At 39.0% G+C, this 15,362-nt stretch overlaps 1 protein-coding gene across 2 annotated transcripts in view; it reads right to left on the reverse strand.

The window, feature by feature from the left end:
• Positions 1–933: 933 nt before the first annotated feature.
• The window catches only part of LOC125460543 (transforming protein RhoA), a 59,447-nt gene continuing 45,018 nt past the window's right edge, over positions 934–15,362 (reverse strand). For both annotated transcript variants that reach the window (XM_048548099.2, XM_048548100.1), the window contains exons 2-5: positions 12,860–13,017; positions 10,386–10,506; positions 3,980–4,110; positions 934–2,065 (exon numbers count right to left, since the gene is read on the reverse strand). In XM_048548099.2, the coding sequence (XP_048404056.1) occupies positions 1,892–2,065; positions 3,980–4,110; positions 10,386–10,506; positions 12,860–13,015 (582 nt within the window). In that variant the 5' untranslated portion in view covers positions 13,016–13,017 and the 3' untranslated portion in view covers positions 934–1,891. The remainder of the gene's footprint in view (positions 2,066–3,979; positions 4,111–10,385; positions 10,507–12,859; positions 13,018–15,362) is intronic.

The following is a 15,362-nucleotide window of genomic DNA, read 5'->3' on the forward strand; positions in this document are numbered from 1 at the left end:
GAAACGTCTGAAAACGAACCTTCCAGCTCAGCGAGCAAACTCACATCCAGAACCTCAACCTGAGCTACAAATCTTCTCAAAACTCGCTAGAGAAGTCACAATTTGAAATATGCTTACAGGATGGAAAACAGGTCAAATTTTCGCCTGACAGTGACATTCAGAAAACCACCAGGAAACATCCTTTCCCCTTCTCACCAGAATACCTTCCCAAAGATTAGAGGCATTACAGGTTTTACTGAAATTTAGACATTACAAGATTACGTTGTGTATTTTGGATTATTCACCATTTCTACACAATAGCAGGATCATGCAGCAAAGTTGTAGCTATATCTCTAAATTGGCAGTAAAAGAAGTTTCCTAGAATGGGAAATTCAGCAAGATTAAAAAGGACTGGGTCCTGTGTGAAATGTTAGACAATATTTCTTACACATTGAATATCATGCAATGATTTTTTTTTTGTCTTTTCAGATGTGAACTCCTAGAGACCAGGCAAGCTGACTACCTTCCAGCAGTGATGTAACATTCAAATTCAACTTGCATTCATGAATGTAGCAAAACATTCTCAGGCACTTCATGTGAAAACTGGTACTGAACCAAAGGACACAATTAGCAAAGGTGACCAAGTGTGGTCAAAGAAGTGGGTATAAAAAAAGTGCCTTAAAAGTTGCATAGGTCAAAAATAATAAAGAAGGATTTTTCTTTACTCAAGTTGATGGGGCATGTGTGCTGCTGGCCAGACTAGCATTTGTTGCCCATCATAATTGCATGGTGGTGAACAACCTTCTTGAACTGTTGGCCCAATGCAGCCAACTCCATATTTTCCTGATGTTTCAGGGTTAAGAATTATTTGAACACGACAAAGAATAAAAAGGCACAGTGACTTGGTTAAGAACACACCCACAGACTTATAGAAAGTGTAAAGAATAGACTTGGTTTCTTCTAAAAAAAAAGGCTTTTATTTTGCTATTAGTATTGCTGGTAACTATTTACTGATACAGCCAAAAAAAACACCTATTAAATTGCAAGTGAGGTACATTCAGAACCTCAGATACAACTCCAATGTTAAAAACAAATCATAAAGGCAGGCAGTACATATACTAAAATGATAAATAGAAGGCATTGAATGCATGGTATGGTTGACCATGCCAATCTGTTATTTACTGAGCTGCTGTCCAGCTTTATCCCTCAAACTGAACAGTAATTTGTATTTAATAAGCAAGGTGTCCAAGATCAAAGAGAGAACTCCCGCTTTTCCCCAAATCTTAACCCTTCCCTGATATAAATCTCCATGTTTTACATAAGTGTGTTGACAGCCCGATTTGGTTTAGATCAGTTATCCATTTCAGAAAGTTACCAAGCTTTTATACAAAGGAATTCAACTTTTATTTTTTTTTTCCAATACACTTAAAAATTTCAGTGAAGGCTACAGTATTAGCGTTATGAAATCCAATTATACAAAAGTTGAATTAAACTACATCTATAAACAGTGGCGCCAAATTGACTTCTTGGTTTGGTTCTATGTTAAGCAATACAGGCTGACGGAGTGCCATTTCCTACCAGTAAGGCTGCACCTGTTGATCATGTAAAGTAGATAGGACAAAAAAAAACTTACGATAATGGCAAACCAAAGTTTAGGTGCATACATGCATATTGTAAAATTGACCATAGCTATACATCAGCACATCAATGAACTAGGAAATAAAACCTTGATTGGCTTTTAAATATTGATAGCAAACGGAATAGTCAGGAACAGCATTACAGATAAATGAGAGGCCGATATAATCAAGACACTATCATACTAGATTTAACAAACATCAATTCAAGATTTTTTCTTTAGAAATCAAGTGACTGTAATATGTGTGGTAGGATGCACTTAGTTTGCATTTTTGCTTTATAGAACACTGCAAAAGGCCTTGTGCCTTGGACGCTTAGCTTGCAAGGCAGCCCGTGTAGCCATTTCAAAAACTTCTCTCACTCCATCCTTAGTTTTTGCTGAGCATTCCATATACCCATATGCGCAAATCTTGGTGACCATCTCTTTTCCTTCTTCAGGTTTTACAGGTTCCTGTATGAATGTGACAGAGGGTTACTTTAAAAAATTATACAACAATGTATAATCCCTATCCAAACCTACAGAAAAAGGAAACAGAAAAATAGTTCTACTATTCCCAATCATGTTCCAAAATTTCATGGCACAAGGTTATTAGATGTACTCATGGCAGAGGGGAATAACTGAGAGCATGGAAAGCTAACCCTTTCCAGGTGAAGCAGCCATTTTTGACTAAGCACATTCAGGGTTCTGGAATGGTGTTTTTTTTTGGGGGGGGGGGTGTGTTGGTGGGAGTGGGGAGAACATGTCCAAGTACATCCCATTGGAGATATCTTTGGCTTGAATACCACTTTTTCCTATCTTGTAGCAGCTCTAATAATGTGAGTCAAAACATTAGTGGACTCAGAACATTAACTCTGCTTTCTTCCCAATAGATGCCGCCAGATCTGCTGAGTTTCTCCACCAACTTCTGTTTGTTTCAGATCTCCACCATTCCCAATTCTTCGCTTTATATTAGGAAAGCAGAGAATACTGTATGTATGAAATAGAAGCAAAAGTCCATTTAGTTTCCTCAAGTTTGCTCTGTCACATGATCACAACTCATCTTTTTTTTTGCTTTAGCAGAAGTACACATTGCTAACTGCTCTGATAAGTTATGATTCCCCTCCTGGCCAAAATTGATCCATCTGTTGCTTAAAAGAAAAAAAATTTAACGGTGCTGCTTCTACCACCTTACGAGGCCAAGAATTCCAAAGCTGCACAACCCTGAAAAGTAAAAACAATTATCCCTGTCTTAGAAGGGTGACCCCAACTGTAAAGGGTTCTGAGTTGATCCAGAAGAGGAAATAGCTGTTACAAGTTCATTGCATCAAGATTATTCAAGACCTTTCTACACTTCAATCCAGTCACCCCTAAACTCCAACAGAAACATGGCTACCATCTTAAAAATGCCCAGTCATTCCAGGCGATCTATTAAGCCGCCTCAACTGCTTTCAATGCATTTGCATCCTTCCTTTAAAAGGTGCACGCTGGTCAAGATGTGGTCGCACTAATATTCTTGTGTAAACAGAAGAATAAACATCCATACTGACATTCAATTTCTCTTAAAGGATAGGATCTCAGTAGCCTTCTTGTTCTTCCTGTCTCTGCAGACGACTTCTTTATGATTCATGGACTTGAGACCCACATCCATCTGTATCTAGAACTGCAGTCATTAAGTAATACTCTGCTTTTTCTGTCATTCCTGCAATAGCAACTTCCAAATTTTCAAAATATAGGATGAGAAGAAACTTGTCACTAAAGAAAAGACCACATGATTTATTACAACAGAAGCATCAAATCACTGAGATGAATTTTATTGGCAAATGGTCAATTCTCACCACCATAGCTGAAAGCAGTTGATCCCACTTTGGCCAGTGGTGGAAACCGGAGGCAACACAACATCATACTGCAGTGCTGCCATCTAATTAAGGATGGTAGTCCTGCACTCAACTACTACTTCTAATCAGAGGGCAGACAATTCATCAGTGTCCTTGCTATCAGTCACCAGTGCTTACACTGTATTACAGGCAAGAAGGCACCCTCAAAAGATTAAAGGAAGTTCAGATCCAGCCAGGGGCTCTTATGGAGCACTGACACTGACAGTATGATTACATGGAGTCTCTTCTGTGAGCATTGGATTGTTCATCAAGGAACCTGTGACTCCCAAACACAAACTGGTGGGCTCCCCACGTAGAAGTAAGGCCACCTGATGCAGACAAAATATTTGCAGAAGCAGGAAGTGGCTTTAAAAAAAAAAGGAAATTAAGCTTCCATCCAGATGCTTCCCTGTGCCACTCTTCCAGCCTTCCCACTCCATCATTAACAGGCTGATGAAATTAGATTCATTGCTTGTGAAAGCTGATACTGAATTTCTAATCTTCTACAAACCTGCTTCATCTTTGCCAATTCTCTCCGTGTGTGCTCATCATTCCTCAGATCTTTTTTGTTCCCGACAAGGATAATTGGCACACTAGGGCAAAAGTGTTTCACTTCTGGGGTCCATTTCTCAGGGATATTCTCTAATTTGAAGAGAAAAAGAAACGTTAAGAACAGGTACATTTTTGTTTATAACATTAAATCACAGCAAAGGAAGAAACCACTGTTCAAGTCTGTGCCAACAGTTTCAGAGGCCATAAAACAGAAGCAGAACTAGGCCATTCAGATCATCAAGTCTGCTCTGCCAATGAAATCTTGGCTGATCTGATAATCCTCAATTCCACTTTCCTGTTATTTCCATAACTCTTGATCCTCTTATGGGTTAAAAAAGTTTGTGTCTCAGCCTGGAATGCTCTCACTCAATAAACCAGTGTTAGCCAGATTCGGCATCCTCAAGAAATTCCTCCTCACCTGCCCTAAATGGGTAATCTCTCACAGAATTTGCCCTGATCCTACATATTCCCAAAAGGGTATACCTTTTCATACCTACGGTACAGCTGTTGAATGGACAACTAGCTTGCAATGCAGAGTGTTGCCAGAAGTATGGGTTCTATTCAGCATTTGCTGAAGTTACTACGAAGGATTAAAAACAGGAACAAAAAAAGTTGCTGGAAAAGCTCAGCAGGTCTGGCAGCATCTGTGGAGGAGAAAACAGAGTTACCACTTTGGGTCCGGTGACCCCTCCTCAGAACTACCCTTACTCTGAAGGATTCTCCTTTTCAAACTCTGTCCTCACTTGACAGGGTGGTAAGTTGATCCTTAAGTTAAATCACCACCTGCCATCTCTGTGGTCTAGTAAGACTATGGTGACTGTCTTTTACCTCTCATTCTTCTAAATGCCAACAAGTACAAGCCCAAACTACTGAATCTTTCTTCATAAAGAGGATTCCTATGTTCCCAGGATCAACCCAGTCAGTTGTCAGTCAATCTTCTCTACACTATTGCGGTCCTTAAGACGAGTACAGGCCCACACTGTTCACTATTCTAGGTATGATCCGATTACTTGCTGGTCTTTTTCTATACCTTTTTATCTTTATACTCCATCCCCTTTGAAAGGAAGGCCAACAGTCTATTTAACTTCCTGATTACCCACTGAACTTGTTTACTAGTTTGGAGATTCATGCACTAGGACCCCCAAATCCTTGTGTGGTGCAGTCTGTGAGCAGTCTCTCCCAATCTAAATAACAGTTTCTTTATTCTTCCTGCCGAAGTATACAATCTCATATTTTCTCATGCTATAGCCCATCAGCCAAATTGTTCCCCAATCAGTTAAGCTGTCTCTAGCCTCTTGTAGACAGGTTATGCTCAGCAATTGCCTTCCCACCTATTTTTGTGGAAATTTGATGATCGTCATTTCACTTCCCTCATCCAAGCCTGGAGTATATATTGTAAATAACTGTGGTCCCAGCACTGACCTGTGGCAGTTGACTAGTTAGAAGTGGTCATTCTGAAAGTGCACCGCTTATCGCAAATCTGTATTTGATTAGCTAATCCTCTATTCATATTGGTATACTTTCCTCTACACCATGAGCAACCATAAGTATCACTGCAGACTTCATTAAATTTGGATTTGAAACATGCTTATCAGATCTACTGGCTCCTCCTCAACTATCCTGCTTGTAACCTTCTCAAAAAAAGTGCAATTAATTTGTCAGAGCATGATTTTTGCCTTTGTGAAGCCATGCTAATTCTGCTTGATACATCTAACTAAATGCTCTACCTAAATACTATAACCTTCATAGTAGACTCACTTTTTCCTAATACAGATGTTAAGCCGATTAGCTTGTAGTTGCCCTTTTTGTGCCCCTCCTTTTTGAGAAGGGTGTTATAGGCCCTTTGGCCCTCAATGTTGTGCCGACCTGTGAAACCAATCTGAAGCTCATCTTAACCTACACTATTCCATTATCATCCATATGTTTATTCAATGACCATTTAAATGCCCTTAAAGTTGGTGAGTCTACTACCGTTGCAGGCAGGGCATTCCACACCCTTACTACTCTAAGTAAAGAACCTACCTCTGACATCTGTCCTATATTTATCACCCCTCAGTTTAAGGCTACGTCCCCTCATGCTCGCCGTCACCACCCGAGGAAAAAGGCTCTCACTGTCACTTTTCTCTTTACCCTTACTCTCTACTTTCCGAACCCAATCATTTTTCACACTTACTTTCTTTTCCTGCACTTGTTTAGACATAGAACATTACATGTGTGGGTAGATTCAATGTTCTATGGCAGTTTTCCAATCCTTTTGGAATTTTCCAGAATTGGAAAGATTCTTGGAAGACTACTGCCAGTGGATTCAACATCTCTGTACTTTTGACATCAAAAGGAAGCAATGCATCAGACCCAGGGGATTTATTGGCCTTTAGCCCCATTATTTTCCCTTGTACATTTTTTTTCTAAGAGTTAGAGCATTTATTCATTCACGGTTAACCAGGGGAGTCAAGGAATGCATCAACTTGAATAAGCCCAACAACGTCTCAATGAATACCAGTAAGATGCACAATTGAGAAAGTTTTAAACACCAATAAAAAAGGCAACCAAAAAAAAAAAATCACAGACAAGGATGCAATAAACTTCAAGGGTAAACTTACAAGTAATATCATCAAGATGGACAGCAAAGAGCTTTAAATATATAAAAAGGAAAAGAGAATCTAAAATGAACATAGGCCCCTTACAGGATAACTCTGGGAAACAATAATTGCATAGCAGTTAGTGGTAGAGTCATTGAATAAATACTTTACATCAGTCTTCATGGTGGAAGACACTTTGTGGCATTCCAAAATCAGTAAGTATCCAAGGAGAAAAAGCAAGAAAAGGAAATAAAACAACTCTCACTAGAGAGAAGGTCTAGGGAAACTAATAAAGACCAATAAGACCCCTGGACCTGGTGGAATACAGAATAGGATATTAAAGGAAGTTGCTACAGAGATGGTGGAAGATTATTTCGTGGAGTTTGTAAAAGCCCCAGGAGACTGTAAACTAAAAAGGTGTTATGTTGGCAATTTAAAAGAGGACACAAAAAGCATGTACCTGCATGGCAATTAGCTTAACATCTGATGAAATTGGAAATATTCCCTGATAAATTTAGAAGAATTATTTGGGATGATAACAAGCAGAATGGTAAAGAGAGCCAGAGGATGCAATAAATTTAGATTGTCAGATGGCACTTAACAGGATACTGTACATTAGGTTACTTAGGATAAAGAATCCATGGTATTGGGGGTAGTACAATGACAGTCCTCTATTGATGCTACCAATTGGTTAGCCAATTTTCAGAATGACAATCTTTTTCAAGTGGAGTAACACAGGGGTCAGTACTGGGGTCACACTTACTTACAATATAAATGACATGGAAGAAGAAAGTGAATACACTATTGATGAGGATGATACAAAGTGTCTGTACAGCGTTACAGACAGGCTAGAATGGGCAAAAGTTTGGTAGATGGAATACAGTTTTGGAAAATGTGAGGTTATGCACTTTGTTGGTAAGAACTGGAGGTGCTAAACATTATTTGAAATGGAGAAAGACTGAAGAAAGCTACAAACAGGAATGTAGGAGTCCTCATCCAAAAATCGTGAAGTGTTCAGTGGGTATTAGAGTAGGCAAATGGAATTTATTTCAGAATAAAATAAGTATGGAGGATTTTCTAAAACAATACAAGTCATTAGTCTGCGACAACTGGTGTACAGCAAACAGTTTTGAACTCTTTACCTAAGAAAGATGCATTGACATTGGAGGCAGTCCAGAGGAAGTTCACTAGGCTTATAACAAAAAATACAGGGACTGTCTAGTGACAGTTTGAGTTGGTTGAGCCTGCACTCATTGCAACACAGAAGAACCAGAGGTGACCTTACTGTAACATACAAAAAAGGTTCTTCAAGGATGTGACAACAAAGATGTGAAAAGGCAGTTTCCCCTCGTCAGAGTGTCCAGGGCTAGAGGGCATAATCTCAGATTAAAAAAAGTCTCTTATTGAAAAGAGAGCTAAAAGGAGGAATTTATTCTCAGTGATAGTGGGATTTTGAAATTTTTACTGCAGAGAGCTGTCGAGCCTGGGTCATTAAGTTTTTGCAAGGTTGAGATAAACCTTGAATCAGTAAGGGAATCAAGGGTTATGGGAAAAGGCAGGAAAACGAAGCTGAGAATGAATCAGTTCAGCTATGATCTCAATGAACAGTGGAGCAGACTAAGTGGGTTGAATGTCTACTTCTGCTCCTACAATCTTTCTGAAATCTGTATACTCCGATTATTGACCCTGGAAGTGTATGCAGGTCAGTTTTTTTTATATTAACATGTAGAAAGTGCTGGACTCAATTCTAGCAAATAAAGACAGGTGATGTTCAGGGTGACACTGGGGAGAACATTTTACTGATAGAGACCGCATCATTATTTGTCAAGTTTGTTATGAAATAAGAAAAAGACTGCCTGTAAGAGTTTTGGACTAGGAAAGGCAGATTTTATTAAAATAAGGCAGGATGTGACCAAAGGGAGACAGAAACACAACTTTGGGGTGAAATATTGGAGTAACAAGAACAGAACTGGTTGTCTAGAAATATTCAAAACTGGATGAGAAAGGAAAAAAATGCTTTAAAGATGTACAAAGAGAGCAAATCAGGAAGACCCAATGGAGTATAGAGTGCGTGGGGGCAACAGGGAGGAAAAAAAAGGTGTACTTTAAATAAAACAATGGTGAGTAAGATTAGGTAGAATCCAAAAGATATTTTAAATATATCAAGGGGAACAAGATAGCCGGGGCAAGAATAGGGCCCCATCAGGGACCATGCAGACAAGATGTGTGAAGCTGGAAGACAATAGCAGAGTGGTAAATGAATGCTTCAAAAGAAGGAGAAGGGAATTTGGGAAGTAGGAGAGAGGTTCTTGAGCAGTTTGACATAAGGAGTGGGAGGTGTTGGTGGGCTTAAAACGTGGGGATGATTAGCAAGCTTTTGGATGACATGAAAACTTTTATAGCACCAACATAACCTCCCTCCTGTAATGATCAATGCTACAACTGTAAGCCTTCTTAACTACTGACTAACCTGTTTGCAGCTGTCAGGGATCTGTGGGCAAGCAGTCCAAGACTACTCAATTTCTGAGCTTCACTGAATGCTCCCAGGTCTTGTGACTTCGTCCGAAGTGCATCACCTCATATTTATCAGGGTTAAATTCCATTTGCCACTGACCTGCCTATATGAACAAATCAATTGTTCGATATACTTCCATAACCTAAAGACCTGCTTCCTTGCTATTACTGTACAGTATTCAGTATTACAGCTGTGGCCAGTTCTGGTCGCCACACTACAGGAAGAATTTGACTGTATGGGGGTGAGTGCTAAGGAGATTCATCAGCGTATTGCCTGGGATGCAGTAGTTTAGTTATTAAGAGAAGCTGTATCAGCTCAGATTGTTTCTTTAAAGCAGAGAAGGCTGAGGGGGAGCTTGAAATGTAAACATTTGAGGGTCATGGACAGAATGGATACAAATCAGCTGCTCCCCCTAGTTGAGAGATGAATAAAAAGGGGGGCATCGTAAAACAGGTGAAAGGTAGGTTTAGAGGGGATTTGAGGAAAGATCCCCCACCCCCCCACTCAGGAGGGTGGTGGGAATCTAGAATGCACTAGCTGGAAGGCAAGTTGAGGCAGGAAAGCTCACAACCTTTAGAAAAGGTATTTGAAATGTCCTAATGTTTAAGATCATGGCCAAGTGCTACAAAACAAGACTAATGTACGTTTTAAGAGTAGTTTTTGTCAACGCAGATTTCATGGCCCATAGGGCCTCTTCTGTACAATTACTAATTCAGCTTCTAATTCCCAGGCAAATGACACACAAATGCCAAGTTATGAAGATTCCCAACAAGATTTTGGACAACAGCAAAATACGAAGTCAAAACCAACAGTATTACTAAACAGCCATAGCTAAAGAAGCTGAAGAGAATAACTAAAAAAAACTCTGCATGAGACACAACAACAGAATTAAACTGCGATATTGCACAAAAACTGTGGTATACCTAAGACAAGCTTTAAATTAGTACATTTTTTGTAATATCTGTAAGATTACCAACTAACGAATGATGAAACCTGGAAACAGACCTCTCAAAATTCAAAGTGGCAAGTTGGGTGCTTCTCAAGTGTACAATCCTTATCATTAAAAAGCTTATATGTAGAAACATAATAGCATCAATTTTTATTTGATAGGCTTTGTTTTGTATCAGCATTAAAAATTATGTCCCTTCAATAAAAAAGGGTAGAAATTTCTACATAAACAAACCAGAATGATGTATCAAATCAATCTTTAACCTATAGTAAGGATTAAGATTAAACACACATACAACCTAGTACATGACGTAAATTCTTACCTAAACTGTCAGGGCTATCAATAGAAAAACACATTAGAATGACATCTGTATCTGGATAGGAGAGAGGCCTAAGTCGATCATAATCTTCCTGTCCTGCTGTGTCCCAAAGTGCCAGTTCGACCTAGAGAACAAAATAATCAATTTTCACAATATTAAATGTGGAATTAATTAAACCTCTCTCTCTCCCCCCCCCCCCCCCCCACTCTCCCTCCATGAGCTACTGTATATGCTGGACTGATGGTCAAACTTTAAATGTTTTACCCTCCTCAAGGAAACATACCCTATTAGAATAGAATAGAATCCCTACGCTGTGGAAACAGGCCATTCGGCCCTACAAGTCCACGCTGACCCTCAAAAGCATCTCACTATAACCCAGCTAATCTACACAGCCCTATGAACAATTTAGCACAGCCAATTCACCTAATCTGCACATCTTTAGACTGTGGGAGGAAATTCGAGCACCTGGAGGAAACCCACGCCGACATGGGGGAGAATGTGCAAAGTCCACAGAGATAGTCGCCCAAGGCCGGAATCAAACCCGGATCCCTGGCGCTGAGAGACAGTAGTGCTAACCACTGAGCCACCGTGCCGCCCTTTGGTTTCTCGTATAACAGTAATCTTTCTAAAGTGTCTGCGAAACACAATTTTCCAGACATAAAAGCAAGTGTGAACATTGTTAGCCATTCAAAATAAAGTAGTGAGCTACAAGTTAGTGGAGATTGTTCAAAAATTAAGCTCAGCAAGGAGGTTGATATCTGAAGGGTACAATACAGTTCCTTTGACATTGGTTAGGATAGACTTCTCAAATCAGATAAAGCACAGAAATGTTACAGATTTCCTTAGTGTGCCTCAACCCACCAACTTCATATTTCCATCACAAAACTACAGATGACAAATGCACAATGATCACAAATACTCCAGCAGGAAATATAAGAGAAGTGCTTTTTAGCACAGCATGGTTACAATGTGAAACTTGCTGCCACAGAGAAAGTAACTGAGGCAAATAGCAGAAAATAAACAGTAAATAAACTTGGAGGCACTAAAGAATAGAAATATATGTTGTTAGGGATGGATGAGGAGGCTTGGGAGGAGAGCCGAGCAGAGCATAAAAAGATTAACTGAATTGGAAGGCCCATTTCTGTGCTGAAAGTTGTTTACAAGTCTAAGTAATCTTGACATTGATTCCGGAATCATTCATTCTGCTACACAAAGACATATGAAGGGGAGCAAAAATATCACAGCTACTAGCTCAAAAAAGTAACATTCGTGCAAAACAAAAACACAAGAATTATAAAATATGACCTCACCACCTGAATCAGTGATGTCAGGGAGGGTCTCAAAGGACTGCAAAATGCCTAGTGCAATAACCCCTGTTTAAAAGGGGAGAGAGGGAGGCAGAAGATAGGAAATAATAGCCATATTCTTGGCCTTGGTTGCTGCAAGATTTTAATAGTCCATTGTTAAAGATGAGATTGCAAAGCACTTGGAAGTGCATAGTGACATAGGGCTGAGCCAGCATGGCTTAGCCAAGGAAAAGCTCATACCTTAGGATTCTTTGGAGGCAAATCTAACTTGCTGGCAAGTTAGACAAAGGAGAGTCAGTGGCTGTGATCTATTTTTCAGAAGGCCTTTGGCAAGGTGCCGCACAGGAGGCTACTAAATAAGAACCCGTTGTGTTAGGGGCAAGGTACTGGAACTCACAGAGGATTGGCCAATAGATTCAAGGATGAAGTGCCCTTTTCTGGATGGCAACCAGTGACTTGGAGTTCTGCAAGGGTCAATGTTGGGATCATATCTATTCACATTATATATCATGATCTGGACGAAGGAACCAAGGGCACTGTTGCTAAGCTTAGAAATGACAAAGATAAGTGGAAGGACAGGTCAGTTGGCAACGTGGGGAGGCAGAAGGACTTGAAGGAAGAGAACATAATCTCATTGCAACTTAAATACCAACTGGCCTGGATACAGTGGACGAGGACAAGATGTTTCCACAAGTAGGAAAGTCTCAGACCAGCGTCATTGTCACAGAAGGCTGTGGAGGCTAAGTAATTGAGTGTATTTAAGACAAGAGATAAATACATTCTTGATTAGTAAAGGGATCAAGGATTACAGGGAGAAAGCAGGGGAATGCAGTCAAGAAACATATCAACCATGACTGATGAGCCAAATGGCACAATTCTGCTCCATATCTTAGGTCTTACACGAGGCGAAAGAGGTATTTATTCTTCTCTTGTTTCCAAGTAGAAGACGTAGATTTACACACGTAGTTGTGGTGAAAATAACTTTGTTAGCACTTTCTTCAATGTTTCAACCACTAGCTCCTTCCACAGTCCACCCAACTGAGATTTAACTATCAGTACGAGGAAAGGTACACAATTCTGGCCAGGTAATACAACATGGTAACTAAAAATCTTGCAAATGATACTGTGTTTATTATGCAAACAACAGAACCATAATCATTTATTACAAACCTGTTTTCCATCTACTTCAATATCTGCTACATAATTTTCAAAAACCGTTGGAACATACACCTCGGGAAACTGATCTTTACTGAAGACGATGAGTAGACATGTTTTCCCACAGGCACCATCACCAACTATAACCAGTTTTTTGCGTATGGCAGCCATCACTATAAAAAAGTGAAAATTACAGTTAAGAGCAAATAAGGACAAAAATCAATTCTCTTAAATATATACCATTCCAACAATAAGGAGATTTTTATTTTTAAAAACTGCAGATATTTGAGATCTTAATTTGTAAATTCACTAAAAATTGTAAAGAAAAACTTGCATTTGGATTTTGAGTGGGACCTGCGTGTGGAAACATGGAGGGAATAACAAAATTTAATACAGACTGTAAAATTTTCCTTAGCCTTTCTCATAACCTGTATGCTCAGTTCTGCTCCCACATACCCAATTATCTGCTTTACTTTGGAATTGTTCATACATCATTCATTCACCACAAAAGTACTTGTCATACAGCACTGGATAAGATAGTTGCCAATACTTTTACTGCATATAAATGAGAAGTATCATTTGTTCAGGCACACATTTGTTGCTTGATAATAATTAAAAGGTTTCTGGTTTAAAGGCTTAGACAGTTCTCAGGAAACACAATGAATGCTGTTAACGGATGTAATGTCTTTGAAAAACCATGGGTGACACACTAGCGTAGTACTTCAAAGCATCGGTATACTGTGGTGATCACACAGGTTTCTGTAGATTCTCTATTCATGAGGTCACTAATCATGACCTTACACTGGCATGGCAATGAATAATCGAAGGCCAGGAAGCACTGAAGGCAGCAAATTAAAAAGATCCTATCAGCTGGCAGAAACAAAGGATTTCTCCAGTTGCTCTTCTCAACTGGACAGTAAGAGGTGGTTTCCAGAGGCAACCTAACATTGCACAGAATATTTCAAGGGGCCAGGTGAATGATACCAAACATTAAATATTTTTAAAACTTCACAAGTTGGGATCATATTATAGCAATGGGGTACAGAATAGCATTCTTGCATGCTGATCTAATACTCAAACACTAAAAGTCCAATCTTGAAACAATCTTTAGTTTCAAAAAGAAGCTTCCAATTTCTCGACAAAGCATAATTAGAAATATTTGGGCCAAACCTGGATTTTAAAAAGGCTTTCCAACCACTTCGTAAGTCAGTTGTGATAGAAAATATTTATTTGTTCACATCTATAAGTGTGTTTCTTGGCAAAAAATTTGTCTGACAAAAGATTCTGAATTGAAGAACTTAGATACTGAAGTATCGTGCAAATCTATTCTCTGTACACAAGAGAATTAACAATTCAAGCCAAGTACAGCGCAAGGTTAAAAAAAGTAACAAACAAAATTGTTAAATGAATGCACTATTTAGTAGATACAAAGCAACATTTTCAGCTGGTTACATAGAAACAGAAGTTGGAACAGCAAACAAAATCCAGAAGTATCACAAAAATATTGTTAGCATTGTATTGCTCAACTTACACAATTAATTTTCAGTGTAAAAACTCAGAACATTTCCTTTCTTTTTTGCAAGATTTTGCCATTTGACTTTGTACTTCAGAAATATGCAAACAAAACCTTCCCACAGATTTAAAATTTTCTTCATATTGTTACCCTGTAGACAGTACAAACTGATCACTCTAAAGACAAACAAGTTCACTACTGACTGAAAATTCAGAAACCACGTAAAACACGTATGCAATTTAAACAAAATAACTCTTCATACCACAGATTTCCAAGCAAACATATTTACTGGACAGCTGCCAAAAGTCATCCCCATCCAGTCCCTGCAAAGCACTCCTAACACAAAAGAAATGTTCAAACACATTAACTGGTTTTTATACTTTGGGCCCAAAGCCTGTTAGCCATTTTGCCTTGACAAATCAGTGGCATTTTTAAAATTAAATATTCAAAATTGATTTCAGTGTAGTCTTTTAATGCTTTTTAGAGAAAGAGAATAACTCGTGGTTTACATCACAAAAAGTGTTTTAACACTTACAGAATGTAGCCGCTTATTTTAGTGTCATCATTGAAATCTACTACTGCAACTTATCTGTTCTGCTAAAATAAAGCATTTACCCTCAGGTGTGAACAGGGGATGTTTGTACAGCCTAACCTGCATTCCTCTAGATTCTAGACATATCAGAGTAAGGGTCACTTCCATCAAAAAACCTATTCAAGCCAGTACAGACACTGGAGGAGAAATCTTAACTTTTGGCTCAGAAACTCATGAGAAAATAAAACGATACAAAACAAAAGCTGGAAAAACAAAACAGTAATGGCTGAAATATACTTACTATTTAAGTTAGTATGTTCTTTTCACTACCTCCAGAATACTTATCACTGCTAAGCAACCCTGGATACTGGTTCAAATGGGTGGAGTGTATGTCAGAACCAGAAAGAAATGGCATGCGGAACCAAAAGAGCCATTAAAAGTATCCTCCTCCAGGCACTTCTGCTGCTTACGGT

The sequence above is a fragment of the Stegostoma tigrinum genome, chromosome 11 (genome assembly GCF_030684315.1).
Source record: "Stegostoma tigrinum isolate sSteTig4 chromosome 11, sSteTig4.hap1, whole genome shotgun sequence".
Lineage (NCBI taxonomy): Eukaryota > Metazoa > Chordata > Chondrichthyes > Orectolobiformes > Stegostomatidae > Stegostoma > Stegostoma tigrinum.